This window comes from Tursiops truncatus, chromosome X (assembly GCF_011762595.2).
Source record: "Tursiops truncatus isolate mTurTru1 chromosome X, mTurTru1.mat.Y, whole genome shotgun sequence".
Taxonomy (NCBI): domain Eukaryota; kingdom Metazoa; phylum Chordata; class Mammalia; order Artiodactyla; family Delphinidae; genus Tursiops; species Tursiops truncatus.
The window spans coordinates 19,801,375-19,818,540 of record NC_047055.1 but is presented as its reverse complement, the minus strand read 5'-3'; the positions used below and the strand labels follow the sequence as shown (position 1 = coordinate 19,818,540).

General features: G+C 53.5%; 2 protein-coding genes and 1 long non-coding RNA gene across 9 annotated transcripts in view; 1 reads left to right on the top strand and 2 right to left on the bottom strand.

Annotated features, from left to right (window-relative positions):
• ELF4 (E74 like ETS transcription factor 4) overlaps nt 1–7,715 on the bottom strand; it is a 47,937-nt gene extending 40,222 nt beyond the window's left edge. For 4 of the 7 annotated variants that reach the window (XM_073799037.1, XM_073799039.1, XM_073799036.1 and 1 more), the window contains exon 1: nt 68–322. The gene's annotated coding sequence lies outside the window, so the exon portion shown is untranslated. Of the gene's footprint in view, nt 1–67; nt 323–7,640 lie in introns of those variants that run through there. The other 3 variants (XM_033850065.2, XM_033850066.2, XM_073799038.1) reach the window with 2 other exon arrangements.
• On the top strand, nt 46–9,983 carry LOC117310428 (uncharacterized). The gene is made up of 2 exons (XR_004524579.1): nt 46–166; nt 9,327–9,983. It is a non-coding gene; the product is annotated as an uncharacterized lncRNA (long non-coding RNA).
• A 4,242-nt stretch (nt 9,984–14,225) lies between these two features.
• The window catches only part of AIFM1 (apoptosis inducing factor mitochondria associated 1), a 42,633-nt gene continuing 39,692 nt past the window's right edge, over nt 14,226–17,166 (bottom strand). The window contains 7 exon segments of the mRNA XM_033849388.2: nt 14,226–14,478; nt 14,792–14,821; nt 14,824–14,855; nt 14,857–14,960; nt 14,962–14,996; nt 16,605–16,633; nt 16,635–16,722. Of these exon segments, the coding sequence (XP_033705279.1) occupies nt 14,417–14,478; nt 14,792–14,821; nt 14,824–14,855; nt 14,857–14,960; nt 14,962–14,996; nt 16,605–16,633; nt 16,635–16,722 (380 nt within the window). The 3' untranslated portion in view covers nt 14,226–14,416.

Below are 17,166 nucleotides of genomic sequence, written 5' to 3'. Positions count from 1 at the left end.
CTCCCTCCCTCCCTCCCTCCTCTCCTCCCTGCCCGCCTGCCCCCGCGGCCCCGCGCCCGTGACTCACCTCGGCGCCGGGGCAGGCTGGTCCGGGCGGGCGAGGCGCAGGGCTCTCCCACACGTCGCGCCGCCAATGGCAAGTTGGAGGGCGAGATGCAAATACCAGGTGAGACGGCGGCGCCCCTGATAAAACGACTCCCGGGAGTGGGGTGGAGTGCGGGGGGAGCCGGGTGGACGCCGGGGTGGGTCAGGCCGAGGGAGGGGGCGGCGGGGGCGCCCGGGGAGGGGGCGCGAGCCAGCGGAGACCTGCAATCAGACAACCGAGCGAAAGGGGAAATTGCACTAGAGACACACACGTCCCCGCAGGCGGCGGCTGGGGCGGGCGCGAAGGAGGCAGGGCGGGAGGGAGGGAAGAGCCGGAGGGAGGGACCGACGGGAGGGACCACGGGCGGGCGGGGGGGGAGGGCGCGAGGGAGGGACGAGGCGTCTTGGTGGAAACAGCGCCCCTCCACCCCCGGCCCGCCGCGGTCGCCAGCACGGCAGGGGGAGCCGTGCCAGGGGCCCGCGCGGCCTCTCCTTCCCCTCCCGGCTCGCTCGCCCCCGGGGAACCGCGAGAGCAGGACTCCCGCGGAGCCCACTTCGCGCTCCCAGCGCCCCACCCCCCACCTGGCGCGTTCCGGGGCCCGCAGCTCCGTCCGGGAAGCCCCTACACAATGCCTCGTAGAGAAAGCCGCTCCATTCCCGGGGGACTCTGGATGGCTATGTCCGGCCCCCTTGGCCTGCGCGCTCCACTCGCTTGACGCCTTTGGCCCCAGCCCTGCGCTCCAGATTATTACTGAGCGCCTGCTGTGTGGAGGACCTGGCGTGAGGGCGGGCCGAGCGGGTGGGTGAGGCCAGGAGATGCCCAGAGGATACAATTCGGGAACGATATGCCAGATGCCGCGGAATCCCTGGCCAAATGCTCGTGCACTTGGCGCGACTGGAGAGTTTGGGGATTTCTTAGGGAAGTCGAGCTTAGGGCTCCGGGTGGGGGAGGCCAGGAGGATATGAATCCGGGGAAGGATTGGGGGGAGAGGGGCTGGTGCAGCAGGTGCAAAGGTAGCCAGAGTTGGGGTGCTGGGAAAAAGCTCATGCCCCTTTCTGTCCAGAGCCAGGCTGCTCTGCTTGAGGCATCTACTTGAACCCCTGTCTCCCATTCTGCCTCCCCCTTACCCTCTACTCTGACCTGCCCCAGCATCCTACCAGCCCGCACCCTCCTCCGTCCCACAGCTAGGAGGTTCTAGGAGGGAGTTGGCTGGGAATTCTCACTTCTTATGGCTCTGTATGGTCTGGAGGAGGGGCTCAGCCAGGCCTCAGCCCCGCATCTACCACCCGGGCAGAAAGCAGCAAAGCGGAAAGGGCCCCATGGGAGGAGGGCTCTCTGGGGGGTGGGGGTGGACCAAGGGCCTGAGGTTCAGGGACCTGCTCAGCCACCAGCATCTGTCTGCTTCCCCAGCCTTGGTAAAGGAGAGGCCCTGGCACAGGACTGGGGAGGCAGAAGTGGTGGTGGATGATGGTGGTGAAGGTAGCTGCAGATTACAGGTTTCTGGGGGAAGACCTAGGGGCTGGACTGGGGCACGGGGGCACCTTGAGACCTCTTGGCCACCTAAAGTTAAGTCCCTGAAATAAGTGCCGAGGGCAAATTTCCAGTTTTTTTTCTCTTGTAAATGGGCACACTTTCCCCAGGGGATTCTGGATCAGGAGACACAACAATTTTTTGTTGTTCTCTTGCCAGGGAGGCTCCCCTCTCAAAATTGTGGTAGGTTCCAGTCATCCCTAAGCCCCCTTTACTTGACCTTCACACACACACACACAAACTCACACACACACACACACACTTTCCCATTTTGCTGAGAGTTCAGTGGTCTCTAACATCAGACAGACCTGGGTTCCTATTCCAGCTGCACCATTTAGCGGCTGTGTGTCTTTGGGCAAGTCGCTTAAACTCTCGGAGCCTCACTATCCTTATTTTTAAATTGAGGATAATAAGAATCTGCCTCCCAAGGCTGTGGTGAGGCTTGCATGAGATAGCCTGTGTCTGTGGCAGTGCCTGGCGCTTAGTAAGCCCTCAATAAACGTTAGCCTTCTTCAGCACCATCTCTGTCTCATCTCGTTTTCCCTCAACCCAGCTATCAGGAGAAAGTCTGCCAGGGCCGGAAGCTGCTGAGGACGAATGGTGGATGCCTCCTATGAATGTTTGTGGTTTAAACCAAGGTTGAAGCCTCAAGGCATGGAAGTGCCAGAGGAGAGGCCTTCCTCTTGGGACGGGCAGGGAGAGAGGACAGCACCGGGCCCACCAGCTTACGGTGACAGGCCCTGATGGCTGCCAGTGACCTGGAGCCCACGGCTGTGGGAATCCCATAAGTTCCCACCTTCCGCAGCCACTCGGAACTAACCGCAGCCCCATGATCTGGGAGTTGCAGCCAAAGCAAACCCCACCCCCTTGATGAAAACCTGGTGTTGCCCTCGCCTTAGGGAGCCATAGGCCACCTGAATGACCTTCCTGACTCCACGGCTCCAGGTCAACCGGGCTGCCCTTCCCGATGACCTTGCTGCTGCCCAGCCCTTCCCCACCTGGCTCCCCGCTCTTCCACTTACCCGTTGGGTGAGCCCCAGCCAGGTGGGGCCAGCCGGCTGAGATCACCACTCCTGACGACAGGCATGATGTCTCTGCCAATGGCTCATTCCCTGACTTGGCAGGAATTCCCCTTCTCGAGTTGCTCGTGAATGCCCAGGCTGCGCCATCCAGCTCTCAGCCTCTCTCCTTCCAGCCCTGTTTCCCCCCCACACTCTCCAACCCCAACTCTGTCCTCTCGGGCCTCAGAACTGGGGTCCTCCTGGAAGAGGAGGGGCCTCCTGGCTGCCCAGAGCCTGTGTAGGGCCACCTCCCCACTTCTGCACTCAACTTGCCTTTCCACCTTGGCCACTTTCTCAGCTCCTCTTTGTCCCCTCTTTTCAGCAGTGCCTGCTAGCCTATGTTCTCCTGCAAATTACCCCAGGTTCTCTGGAAACAAGGTGGCTGGTTGCTTCCTCCCTCCCTTAACCCCTGAGCCTCAACAAATTCTATTCAAACCTGTGGCCAGAACAAAATACCACAGTGCCACAGCCTCTGTGGCCATGGCCTTTACTTTCCACCACAGACACATGCTAGAAAAGTTGCCTATCAATCAGACTTTCAGAATGAGAAGCATATTCAAAAGTCAGGAGAGAAGTTATGGTTTAAAAGGAATCCTCCCACCTGTAAAGCTGAGATGTCCCCTCTAATCCTTTTCTCTACAGCCCGCAATCAATTCCTCTGTTGATATGTTCGACAACTCCAGATTTGCCTCTATTGGGTTGACATGACGAGGCCCTAGATAGATGCAAATGACGGACGGAAATCTCTAAGTCTCAGGCTGTGGCTGGGCATCAGAAGGAGCGTTTGTTCTGAAAAGATTGTTGAGTAGCTGCAAGATAGAAGAATTCCTTGGGATAGGTTATACCAGTGTGCTCCTTCCCGGGAGAGGAGCAGATCTACTGTCTGGCACATACTGGGGGGTGACGGAGGTGGGGTGCCCAGGCCAAAGCACAGGCATGCTGGTGGGAGAATGTAGTTGGGAGCAACTTCCCAGATTATGACTTTCATCTGGCCAGCCACCTTCCTTGGCTGGGGCTCTTGGAAAGCCGCTTGGTCCCCACCCCTCACCCACCCCTGCTCTCATGCAAATGGAGAGCTTTACATTTCTCCTCCAGGCCTTTACTGGGACACGACCTGGCATCCTCAGAGCCCCTACAAAATTTCAGAGGAGCGCTGGGTTTCACTTATTGGAGGGGCCAGACAGCAGCTCAGGGGCCTGCCTGGAGGGAGATGCCAGCCAGATATAGAAGGTGCCACGGGCCCTCAGTGAGTGCCCTGTGTCCACCCTGGGCTCAGCGGCTGCAGGGAGGCGCTGTCTCCACTGCACGCACTGCCAGGGGAGCCGGCCTAATACTGTATTTGGGAAACAGATTCAGTGCCTCTGGGTGGCGGGAGATTTGGAGGGTGGGTGTAGGGGGAGGGACCCATCCTGTGGTTCATTTGCAAAAAATAAGGAAGAATTGGCTCAGGCAGAGTTCAGTAAATGAGGGCAAGCCCTCTGGAGGCTCTAATCCCACTGGTCCCTAGCCCCGATCTTGGGGCCTAGGCTCAGCCTGGAAAAGTCCCTTAGAGAAGAGCCGAGAGCAGGCGACTGCTCTGGGCCACCTATCAGAGGCAGCACAGCATCCAGAGTTTTTGGGCCACTGTCCAGTGGAACTAGAGTTAACCCCTCAACCCCCGACATCTGCTGGCCCGGCACCCATCTGGTGTGGTGGGCAGCCTCGCTGTGCCCCTCAGCCCTGCGGGGATTCCAAATGACACTCCAGAGGTGCCTCCCCTCAAGGCTGCAGGAAACACGAGTGGGCCTAGGGAGGCCTTGGCCCAAGGAGCTGCTGCTAGGGGGCAGGGCTCGAGATGGGGGTGCAGAGGGATGCCAGCACATGGAGGCCCTGCCGGAGGACAGCAGCGAGTGATTTCCCTGGCACTTGAGTGTGCTGGGGGGACAGGGACACAAGTAGCAACTGAGCTGGGCGGTACCTCCTCAGATGGAGAAGAGGCTCAGGAGAGAGAAGGGGGCTCCAGTCACGTTGTGTGGGTGCTCGTGTTCTATACGGCGAAATGGCGCCTCCTGGAGTTGTGCGGAGAGAGGGCAGTAAGGACAAACCCAGGAGAGCTGGGGAAGGGCGCTTGAATGGATGGAGAGAAGACGAAGGGCTCATTTTGGAACACCAAGTGGGGGCACTGGGCCTGACTGCAGGTCCTCGGGACTGGGGATGCGGTGGGATAACGGGGAGGGGCTGTGAGGGAGACTTGGCTCCTGACTTCACCCACTTCACATCCTGCCAAGGGGCGGGTCCAGGCTGAGCTTTGTACCAGGAGGTAAAGGACTCTGCCCTTTCAGGATTGCCCCATCCCACAGGGAGGCAAGGACAAGCCTGAGGCGGGCGCTAGACAGAGGCCCGTGAGGCAGCACGCCTCACTTCCCCTACCGTGCCCCCATGACGGGGGGTGGGGAGAGGGTGGTGGTTGTTGTTGTTGTTGTTGTTGAATCCAGAAAAATACAACATTTAATGTCTATAAAGGTGCAGTATGAGTCATTTCACGGAATGTCTAGGCCCCTTCGCTGGCAGCAAACAAACTTTCCAGCCCTCTTTTGAGGAAGCCATCCAACTGGGCTGCCGCTGCTCGTGTGTGTGTGACAGTGTGTGAGTGTGTTGTGGGTCTGTGTGTGGGATGGGTCTCTGGAGGGCCTAGCCTGCCTATGTGTGACTCCGTGTGTGTCCCTCAGATGTGAGCGAGGGTGTAACCATGGCCAGCATGTGCATACACACACACACACACACACACACACACACACACACACACACACACACACGGGCTCGACTCTTGGATGTGAGTGTCAAGTCCCCTCGTGCATGCATGTGTGTTTGTGGAGGGCGTGTGCATGTGTGTGTCTGCAAGGCAGTGTGGTATGTGAGCTGTGCGTCTGAGGGTGTCTACGTGTACATTTTTTCCTCATCGCTGCCAAATTATCTTCCCATCTCTCCCCTCACGAAGTGAAGGGCTGGCTGAGGGAAGCTAGCAGTCTAAGTGGGGGGGGGGACAGCCGCGGAGGGGAGAGGGGTTGGAGAAAAACCAAAGCAATTCCACTCGTCAGAGGAAAGTGTCAGCCAAGGATGAAACTGAAACCGAGGCAGCAGCTCGAAGGCACCAGCACCCTGGGATTGTCCCCAGGCTTGGGTTCCTCCCACTCCCCGCCCCCCAAGCCGGCTGTGGAGATTAGTCAGCCTGCAACCTCGACTTGGGGGTTGAGGCAGTGAGGCCGTGGTTAGCACGTGACCCCATTAGTGCCCATTATCACATTAACACAAATTAGTATATCAGATCCTCTCCCAGTCACCTAGTGGGGCGCGGGGCCAGGCTGGAGGGAGAGGCCACAGCTCAGGCCCTGCTCCGGGAGGAGAAGCCAGCATGTGGGCATCAAGGGAGGGGGCAGGCTGAGGACTGTGGCAGGTCAGGTTGGGGACCGAAAAAGGGGACGGGGGACATCAAACTTTGACAATACGATCCTTTTCCTAGGTCGTGCTCTGGGAGGAGACACTTTGGGGAAGGGGTTGGTAGAAAGGAGGGGGTTTCCAGGAATAGCTGGGCACCGCCCTGTAGGAAGGAGGCCCGGGCTCTGAGGTCTGGGCGGGAGACAGACGGTATTTCTCCTGGCACACAGTGAAACCTGGGAACGTTTAGGATCCTTTGGGTTTTTTTCCCCCCTTTCCTCTCCTTTATGGAAAATCCTTAGATAACTTTCTCAGATGGCTTTGGACATCTGAAAGCAGAGGAGCGGGACTGATTGACGGAGGAGAAGAGGCACCCAGAACCCTAGTACAGGGCATAGCTTTTATATCTTGGCACCGATAAGGGAGACACACTCTATCCATATAGTTATATGTAAAGTTGTATCATGGAAAGAGCCAGCCACTGGAGCTTCTGGAAAGGGTGAGGCTGGAGCCCCCAAACAACTTTTCTTTCAGCTTGAAGGTGTCTGGCCACAGGTTATTTTTGTGCCCTGATACTCTCAATATGTTAACTAACCAGCCACCACTAACCATGAACCAACATGGGAAGGTCAGCTGCATCATGACTACTAGAGCTCAGGGCCTGCACGGAGGTAGGGCACAAAGCTCTATCAACCGAGGCCAAGGTTGCAAGTTTGAGCCCCAGATGGGCCTCTTCGCTTTTTGTTTTTACATAGTTGCTGAAGACGGGGTTGACAAGCATGGAATCCCTAACCATCGCCCTACACCTAGCCCAAAGCTGAGCCCCTACCCCTCATCTAGCACAAGCCCTGGTCCCAGACTGCACCCCAACGCCGGCCACAGCCTGTCCCTTTGCAAGAGATGCATCCTTGGTCTCAAGGGAGCCAGGCTGGAGAGTAGCTGCTCAGGGAAACCCACCCCTAACGCTGGAGAAGCGATTCAAACTTTCCATTCTACTGCCCGCGGGTCAAGAGCGCCATCCCCGGAGAGGAAACGCTGCCCATAAACCGCGATCCCTTAGCTGGAGGCGAGCCTCCCCGAGCTCTGCGGGACCCGATAGGTGCCCCGAGGGACCCTGAAGAAGCGCGCACCAGGCGGCCCCACGCCTGGACGCTAGCGTAGCAGGTCGGCTCTCCGAACTCTGCCGCCACTCGGGTGGGAGCGCCGGGCCCGAAGGACAGTGGGGGTTGTGGCGGCCCCTTGCGCCTTCCCCTCGCCATCCGTTTGCATGGGCCGCCCACCCTGCACCCCGGGATTCCCCGCGGGGGCAGAGCTCCCCACCCAGACCCCAGCAGCGCGCCCACGGCGCCTCAGCAGCGCCACCTACAGGCGGAACGCGCGCCACGTCTCGGGCCGCGGCGGGAACTGGCTGCGGCGGAGGAGGAGAGGGAGAGGTCGGCGCCGCTGCCCCGAGCGGTCACCGCTCGCCAGCGGCCTCCTCTCGCCGCCCCGGCCCCGAGCGACCAGGCCAGCCCCGAACCCCGTCCCGTAGCCCCGCCCAGCGCTCCGACCTTCCACTCCAGCGGCTGCACTCCGAGCGGCCTCTTGCCCCGGGCGCCTCGTCGGGAAGCAGTGAAGTCACACTGAGCCCGATCCGCTGACTCATGAGAATCCTCCCCCCTCCCCGGCACACCCCTTGAAACTTCCCCTCAATCCCTTCTTTCCTGCCCACCCCCCTTCCTCGCTCCCCGTCGGGCGAGAAGGGGCGGGTTCGGACTCCCGAGAGAAGGACTCGGTGGGGCAGCTGGGAGAGGAGCGGCGGGAGGGCGGGAGTCCTTGTGGAGACCACCAAACTCGGTCTCTGCCCCCCACGCCGCTCTGTTCTGGGAACAACAGGTGGTGACCGGGAGGGCAGTGTACGTTTGCAGCTTTAGGCAAAACTCCCATCAAGGTATCCTTCTGCAATTATCCATCTCACGCAGTGAGCCTTGCTGCTTCAGGACTGGCTGGGGAGTTCACTTGGAAGCTGAGGTCTCTTTGGAACCTCCTGTTCTAGTGAACAGGCCAGCACAAGGGCTGGCGCCACCAAGGGGACAAAGGCGGAGTGCTCTGAGCTTTGAGCTGCCCTCCACCCCTGCATTAAGTCAAGCTGACCAATTGCTGAGAGGTCGATGTGGCCTTTCTCCTAGAACTTGGTATTGGCCCAGGCCAGGTTGAGGTGGGGGTGATTTGAGGTCAAGGATTCCTTGTTTTCACCACCAGTCTCTGCCCCCACACTGTGCCACTAGTTTGAGGACTCCCACTGTAGTGGGAGACCAGAATCTCACTCAGGCTGCTTGGGATATTAGCCTCAATAAAGGTGGCCAAGGACCTCAGGCCTGGGCCAAGGAAGGCTTCACGCTGGCGGGGCTCTGCAGGCCTGCTCTGAAACATCTAAAGCTCCCCTTTCCCTCTGGACGGACAGAGATCCTTAAGCATCCTTTCCACCTAGCAAATCACAGTGCTGGATTTTCGTTTTTCCCTGTATGCAGTTTCCTTTTGTCTCTATGGTAAGAATCGGGTGGTGAAGCTTGCCAGCTTCCTGGCTCACTTGTCTCTGCACTTTGGGGCAGGGCTCTGCCAGGACCATGGCTAACGTGGAAATGACCATGGACTTAAGAGCAAGGGGCGTACAAGCTAGTTTCAGGACTTGGGGCTTATGTGGTATGAGGGGGGTTTTCTGAGCTAATTGTCTCAGCGTCAGGTTGAAAGCTGCCTGGGTTAAGGGGCTGGTCACCGGCCAGCTCTGCAGGGTGTGTTTGTTGGGGACTGGGAGCCACTGAATGGTTGTGTAGGAATGTATGTGCTAGGATCATGGCTGAGCATTGTCTCACCATAAAGCCTTCCTGGGGAAATTCTGGGCTTTCATGGAGCGTAGTTTTAAGGCTGTTAAACTCTCCATGGAGAGCAAATCTGGCAAGGAGCGATTTCTAGGGGCCTAGGTCTAAATGTTACTTGCTGAGTCAAAGAAGAATCATAAGCCTCAAACTAAAACAAACAAATAAACAAAAAATCTGTTGAGCCAAAGGGACAGCAGAGGCAATGTGGGGAGACATTTGCCAAAGGCTTTAGGTCCCATTAGCATCTGCTATAGACTTAGAGATGAAAGGCAACTGAGTCCACGGAGAGATGAAGAAGCACCTGAGAGACTTTTCCATACACAGGATGTTAGAGCTGAGGGTGGAGGGATGATCTAGTCTGTTCTCTTCATTTCACAGATGAGGCCGCCGAGACCTAGGAAATTAGCTGCTCTGGGTCATCCAGGAGTGAGTGGCAAAGCTGAGACACAGATCCCAAAGAGCGCTCCTTCCGCTGTGCTCCCCAGCTTCGGGAGGAAGAAACACGGGCAGGGAGCACTTACTGGAACCTGAAGAAGAAACACAGGGAGAAGGAAAACAAGTGGCGAGGAAGGAGGGAAAAGGAAGGGGCTGAGGAAAAGTGAAGAGGAAGAGGGGTGATCTCTTTGGGCAAGGAGGCTGGCAGCTCCATCCTCTGTATTCAGGATATTATACATATTTATTTAAGAAAACATATTCATGTTCTGCTCCTAGAGAAGAGAGAAGTTACAAGCAGGGAAGGAGGAAGAAACACAAATTTGGTCAGTGGAAGAAAAGCCTGGACTAGATGGAAGCAGAACAGTAAAGCCATCTGAGGAGTAACGAAGTTCCGATGTGAACTCACACATCATACTCCCAGCACTTCTGTTGCACTGATGGTTCCTGTTGACCCGTCTGTGTCCGCCACTAGGTTCTAAAGCCATTGAGGGCAGGGACTGTATGTTACTCATCTTCTTATCTCTGGGGCCTATTGGCCCACGGCATGCAGCAAGTTACGCAGTTATGTTTGCTAGCTGACCAATAAATCCATTTACGAACGTATGTGTGTATTCATAAATGCAACACCCATGTTGGGTGTTCCTCCAGAAGCATCTCCGTGTTGTGCTGCAAATACCAAGAGAGCAGAGGCGGGAACCTGCTTGGGAAGCCAGACACCTCTGTCCAGGCACCAGATGAGACTCCTGGCCTTCTCCAACTGAGACACAGACCTTGGAGGCTCCACTGGGACCAGGTAAGGTCTTCAAGAAGGTACGAGACTAGGCAAAACTCACAGGTGGGCCTCCCGAAGGTATTTTGGCTCTTTGTCTCCAAATTTTCAATGCCCACCAGCCAAAGACCACCAGGGCAGTTGTAGTCGAACAAGTTGAGTTCATTGCTCACTGCAGCGAGGGAGGATGCATGCCCTGGGGAACCATGGGGTGTCTCAGGAGAAGGGTGCTGGAAGGACTTTATAGGATCAGGCCAGGTTGGGTGATTTGCGGGAGGGTTTAGGGAAGCCGGGCATTGCTTGGATTGGATGCTGTCAGGGAGTGTCTTACTGAATCAATCATATCCAATAGGACGGCAGACTGGAGCGAGGCTCAATATGTAATTGGTAAGGAAGCAGCAGTCACTTAGATTAGCCAGGACGGAGGGCGGTATTTGGTCATTCTGTGGCTTGGGCAGTGTTCATATTTTTGCCTGCGTTCACACATGATTCTGGAGTAGTCTTGCTTTGTTTCCATCCACCATGATCAGGGTGGCCTTGTACGATTCTAATGTCCCGTGAACCTGTTTACGTTCAAAGAAACACCCAGCCTAGTGGGGCGTGTTAAGCCAGTTTTTAGTGACACCAAGGCCTTGCTGACAGTCCCAGGCCAGCTTCCAGATGTCAGGGGCTGCGTTTCTCTTTCTCAAAATGTTCATTTTGAGACGATCCCTGTCTCCAACCAGGGCTTGGCAGTCCAGAATTTAAATATTCAGACCCTCCCTATACTCTGACCCAGTTCACACCCATCTGTAGAACCAGCCAGGCAGGGGAACGTCATCACTGGCCTGAGCTGTGTGTCTGTGTGTGGTTCTGTGTACATTCGTCTGTGCCCGCCAGAATTCTCTGATAAGATGGGAAAGAGGCCAGAGGCGGTCTTACTTCACCTCTGGGCCCTGCAGGACTTTCCTCTGCCCAGAGAGCAAGGCACTGGAATTGAGTCCCAATGGTCTCTAGGGCAGCAAGGGTGCCCAGCTTTAGGTGGAGTCAGGGAAGGACGGAAGGGATATTGCAGCAGCCAAACTTGAGAGGAGCGGGAAAGGGAAGGGGTAGTGGTGGAAGGGAGGGGAGAGTTCTTTTGTATAATGGGTCTCTAGAGGGGCTGCTGATTTTCCTTCAAGGAAGCAGCCTGCAGTAGGTCACTGTGGATTCCCCACCCCCCCCTCCCTTTCGCTTGCTTAAGCCTCTTGTCTCCAAAACAGGCCCTGTTGATTAGAACAACAAAAAAGTCACACACGTTGACCTCATCCTCCACTAAGAGGCTTACTCTGACCCCTTTCCAATCAAACACACTTCCTTCCCTCAGGTCCATTTCTCCAGCTAAAGTACGAGGACATCCCTCACCATGCCTTACAGGTGGCCAGGCAAATGTTAGTACCATTGTGAAGCGGTGCCGAGGTACCACCAAATGTCAGTTGTAAAATGGCAAAGAAAAGCGAGGTTGAAGTCAAGTGGGTGAGCCCTGAAAGCTTGATACTTTGGCAGATCCCAACTTTGCAGGGTGTGGCTAGCCCTGTACTGTGCTGCGCTGTGGCCCAGCTAATCACAGGCAGCTATCGAGGGCCAAACCTCAGCTGGCACTGGTCGTCTGTACAGTCAGAAATTGGTCCTGCGATACTTGGGGGCCTAAACAGGTTAAATGCATCCTGGGTAAAGTGGCAAGTCGTGGCAGTGGGTGAAGTAATGGGGTCTGATAACCTGGATTACAGAGAACTGAGGCTACAAGGCAGAGGCTCACTCTTACAATAAGCCCTGTTATCTAGCATCATCCAACCAAGCAACCAAGGCTTGGTCAGCACTTTGCCAGGGTTTCGGGGGATGGCGCATGTTGTCCCCATCCTGAGAAAAAAGTCTCTGCTCTGGGATAGCTTACAAACAATTTAGGAGTGAACACTAATAATGCAGAGAACGACTAAAGAACAATCAAGTTCAAAGGCAGTAAGTGCAATCGAAGTTCAGAGATGAAATCATGGGCGGGGCACTAGTCCAACTGGTACTACATCACCATGGTGGGATTTCATCTGGGCCTTGAAAGATGAGCAGGATTTGGATACGTAGAAGGGAATAGGACGGTTCCAGATGTGAAGAGCACAAACAAAAGTTAAAGGTGGCAATAAACCAGATGTATATGTGCGTATGCACATGCACATGAAGTTGTGGCAGAGGAGGCCCGCAGGGCAGAGTGGGTGAGGTCAAGAGCGCTATGGAAGGCTTCGGACCTGATGTGATTGGTGACAGGGAGTCAATGTACGTTGGTCACCAGGAGGTAGGGTGGGGGGATATGGACCAAGTGATGCTTTAGGAAGTGATCTAGCAGCAGTAGTTGACAAAGGACGGATGCTCTGGCTGATGTCCATTCTTGGTGTGTATCTTCCTGTGGACACAACTGAGTACATTATACTTCTGCGTTCACATGTCTGCTTTCCTCACTGACACCAGGAGCTCCTTAAGAGAAGTGGCCATGTTTTCTCCACCTTCCTCTTCTGCCATCTACCTGGCTCGTTAGCAGGCACTCAGTGAACACTGAATAGAAGAATACATCTTTCATTTATTAACCGAATTATTATGACATTCCCATACAAGGATGACAACTGTCAAAGAATTAGACTAAATTGTACCTGATACAAAACAAGGCAAATCACAATTCGATCTTTTTAAAAAATGATTTGTGAAACACTTTAGGATCTTACAGCTGTAAGATCTTGTAAGCAGCAATTACTGTATAATAAGTCCCGTTCACAGGATACTAGATGAGTTTTCTACTTACATTATGGACTTAAATATGTCATGCCTCAGATTATATTTCACTAAACCTGTATACATCTAGTAAGAACCTGTTCTAGTACAGCTTTTTTTTTTTTTTTTTTTTTGCGGTACGCGGACCTCTCACTGTGTGGCCTCTCCCGCTGCGGAGCACAGGCTCGGACGCGCAGGCCCAGCGGCCATGGCCCACGGCCCAGCCGCTCTGCGGCATGTGGGATCCTCCCAGACCGGGGCACAAACCCGCGTCCCCTGCATCGGCAGGTGGACTCTCAAACCACCGCGCCACCAGGGAAGCCCTAGTACAGCTAATTCTTAAAGTGGACATTTGTCCTGTCCTAGTGTTCAGAAGGAATTTCATTGTAGCTGCAACTCCCTTTAAACAAACCCAATATCGAAAAAATCCAGCCTGGTAGTAATTTTCTCTTTAGAAGAAAAGATTCACAATAGGACTCTTGAAAGTAGTAAAAATTTCCTCTTAATTGAAATAAGATTTGATTTTTAAAAGTTAAGTAATTTGAAATGCAAAAAATGAGTTGATTTATGAAACTGACTTCTCTTCCCAGGGAAATCATTTGTAAAGTGAGTCATGCCTATAAGCCTATTGCGAGATAAAAGGGGTTAGGAGAGGGCAGATTTCTAGTTTGGGGGACAGCGGGCGGAGGAGTTGAGAGACCACAATCCCTCAGAGTCAGGCTCCAGCTTAGCCATGAAGCAGGTCTCCGAACCTCGTTTCCGTCTTCAATAAATGTCTTTTCTGCCCTCCCCTCCCAAGACCAGTTCAGTTCTGGGCTGTGGGGGTACACAGGGGAGCTGTCCCAGGTAGAGCAGAGTCTAGTCCACAGTTTATGTGTACACTCATTCAACGATTCACTAAGCACCTACTGTGAGCCAGAGCCTGTGCTCAGCTCTGGAGAGAGAACCTGAACAAGACAGGAAAGCCATGGTTCTGGCTTCCAGGAAGCTGCAGAGCAGCAGGGAGACATGTAAACAAGGAACAGGCTTGGAAGGATCAGGAAAGTCTTCAGAGACCGGGTTTCCCCAGAGGAGGGGGGAGAGGGGTCAAGTGCTGTGGGCAGAGGTCACAGCAGGTCCGTACAGGAGGTCTGGAGGGGTGAGGGAGAAGTTCAGTGAACTGAAAGAAGCTGAGAGTGTGGGGCAGGGAGTACAAGGCCGAGGAAGATGATGCACTTGGGAGTGGCTCCAACGACTTGCTCTCTAATATGCACACTTTCCTCCCTTCACCCACTTGCTCCCTTTCAAAGAGAAGAGAATTTATTTAGAAGAATCAGGTTTTATTTAATGATGTGAACATTAAGAATTTGCCTACATGGATGAAATATTCACAAAGGACTTGATTATTCACACTCATACATACAGAGGAAGTCTGCTGAATAAAAAAGCTCTTTACCCATCCAAGCTGCTGTCGGGGACAGCAAAGGGCCTGCCTGTTCCACAGCAGTCTTCAGTCTTCATGAATGTTGAAAAGCTTTGCTACTTCGTTGAGATCTTCATGTTCCTCACGTCCTTAATGATCTGAGGGGCAGAGGAACAAGGAGCGTGTGGGCTGGGCCGCACACCAGGGCAGCCCGGGCCAGTCGCCACTTCACACTGGGAGGGAGTTGTGGGAATGGCTTTCTACGAAGCCCAAGTGAGCATATGCCAATGCCCATGCTACCCAGCCATGTCCCAAGTGAAAAAGAAAACATACCCGAGCAAGGCGATACCTTTGTTCTGCTCAGGCACAGTCTGACCTGGGTGGACAATGCGTGGCAGGACGTCTGACGAAGTCGCAGGGACGGTTTCCGCCCACACCTCCCATTTCTCTCAGAGCTCTGACGGGCACCTACCTTCCTTGCTATTGGCATCGGTTGAAGATGTTCCACAGCACGATTCCCACCACACTTGTCCCTGAGGTAGAAGATGACGCCTTTGCCGTAGTCCTCCCCTTGGGCAGGGGCCTGGAGGCCTACAGGGTTGCTGGGAGGAAGAGTGATTTCTGAGGCCTCAGGACTCTGTCTCACTCTCTGATCGGATACCAGTCCCTGTAGCCAATCCCCAAAACAAACAAGCAAAGTCAAAACAAAACAAAGTCAGTTCTTATGAGCTTGGAAATTCTAGAAGGCAAGTATCTTTCAACACCTGCTTCAAGCTGCTTCTAAATGATTTGTTTTTCTATGCCACCTCAGTAAACACGGCCTATTCCAGCCCCTCTCCACTGACAAAGCCAACAAAAGCTCTTCTTGCCAGCTCCGGGCACTGGGTCAGTCTGACCCAAACTTCCTATCTCATTTTCAATTTACACTATGGATATTTCCTGGGATCTTTTTTCAAACTACAGAAGACTTGCTCTTGTCCCCTGAGAAACATTCTAGTGCTACATGGTCAGTACAACAGCACTAGTCACATATAGCTATTCTAATTAAAATTAATTCAAAATTGAAGTTTATTTAGTTAAAATTAAATAAAATGTAAAATTCAGTTCCTGATTTGCACTACCCACATTTCAAATACTGAAGAGCCACATGCGGCTAGTGGCTAAGTATGGACTAGAGGCAGACACTGTACACATGGTGATAGAGGTATGGCAGAACACGTACTTGACAGAGTCGGCCAGAAGCGAAGGACACTTGCCATATATAGAGACGGAAAGTATCGGGACTTCCAGAATGCAGGGCAATTTGGACGGGCTTGTGGAATACTGGGCCAAAGAAGAAGGGCACTTCCATATGGAAGAACCATATGGAAGTGTTCCTCTGGGCAGGGTGGTGGCAACAGCCTGGGGAGAGGGCATTTTGTCTCTGGGAACAACCAGGCTTCAAGTAATACTGCCCAGTGGAGAGAGTAGTGACCTGTAGTTATAAACACCTACTGTATAAGTCCTGGGTCCCCTACTGGATCACTTCCAGGAGAGGTCTGAATTAAGGAGTGGGTATATGTAATCCACTTTAGATTACACAGGGAAAAGGACCTCATATCCATATAATGTCTTGCTTTCTCCTTCTAAAGAACAGCTTGTCCTTGAAATGCCTTACAAGAGGACACAGAGGTTAAATAACTTCAGCCAAGGTCACGAAGGGAGAGAGAAGAGACCTAGGAGTTAATGAAAGAGATGTGTGTCGGAGAGAAGTTCATTCCGAGAGGTGCCTCCCGTCTAGAGAAAACCCGCTATTAAGATCGGACAGATGGAATTAGAGGCAGCAAGGACTACTCAGCCCAGTTCTTCACTGTTCAGGGCCCAAGGAGGGGAGCAGGTCCCAAACTAAGGTTCTCAGACCTAGTTCTTGGATCAGCAAAAAAAAAAAAAAAAAAAAAAAAAAAAAAGGCCATTGAAAAGTTCAGGTTTTCTTCATCACGCAGGTCTTCCTAGTCCCTCGGGACAAACTAGACTTACAGAGTCGTCGAGTTAGCCACCGTCCAAGAGCCAGGACGACACCCACAATCCACAATATCTATGCTTTGACCAGGATAATGATTTGCCAGCTCTCAGACCACTAAAGAGTGAGGACTTCGGGGTTTGGTTTATTTTAAAGCACAACATGAAGAGAGGCTTTCACTGACAGTTCCCTCTGGCCAACACAGATACCCCTGTTCAGGAGGATTTGGACCATGGTTCTCAACACTCTCCAAGGGAAGTGGTTGGGCTTCCTTACCTGACTGCTCTGTGGCAGATTGGGGTTGTCTTGTGCGGTTGCTTTGCAAAAACGCCGACTGTGGGCAAACTACTGTCCACAAGACCAATAGCTTCATAGCCAACATCGGCCCAAATCACTCCTAAGGAAGGAGAGAGAAGAGGGTGTTCTGTCAAAGGACTGTAAAGGATGTGCGGTAGAGCGTTTCGCTAAGGCACCGCACTTTCATGCCAACCAAAGAAACTGGTATGTGCCACAGCAAGAGACACGCCAAAACTGATCTGTCGCCTGCTAGGAACATCTGGGGACAATTGGTGAGAAAGCACAATTATTCCAAACAGGTTTTATTTCCTAACAAGCACTATGCATATCACAGATCCATACAATGATCTATACTTTCTTAAATTTAATCATTAATTTTTACCATATCACATTTGGGGGGTGGGTCCCAGATTACTATTCACTACTTCCTTTACTCTTTTTTAAAACTGCCTTTTTGAAACTTTGAGACTGCTCCATATTTAGGGGATCAGAATCTGGGGTATGTGGTTTTATTTAATGACAACATATTTCCTCTTAGCCT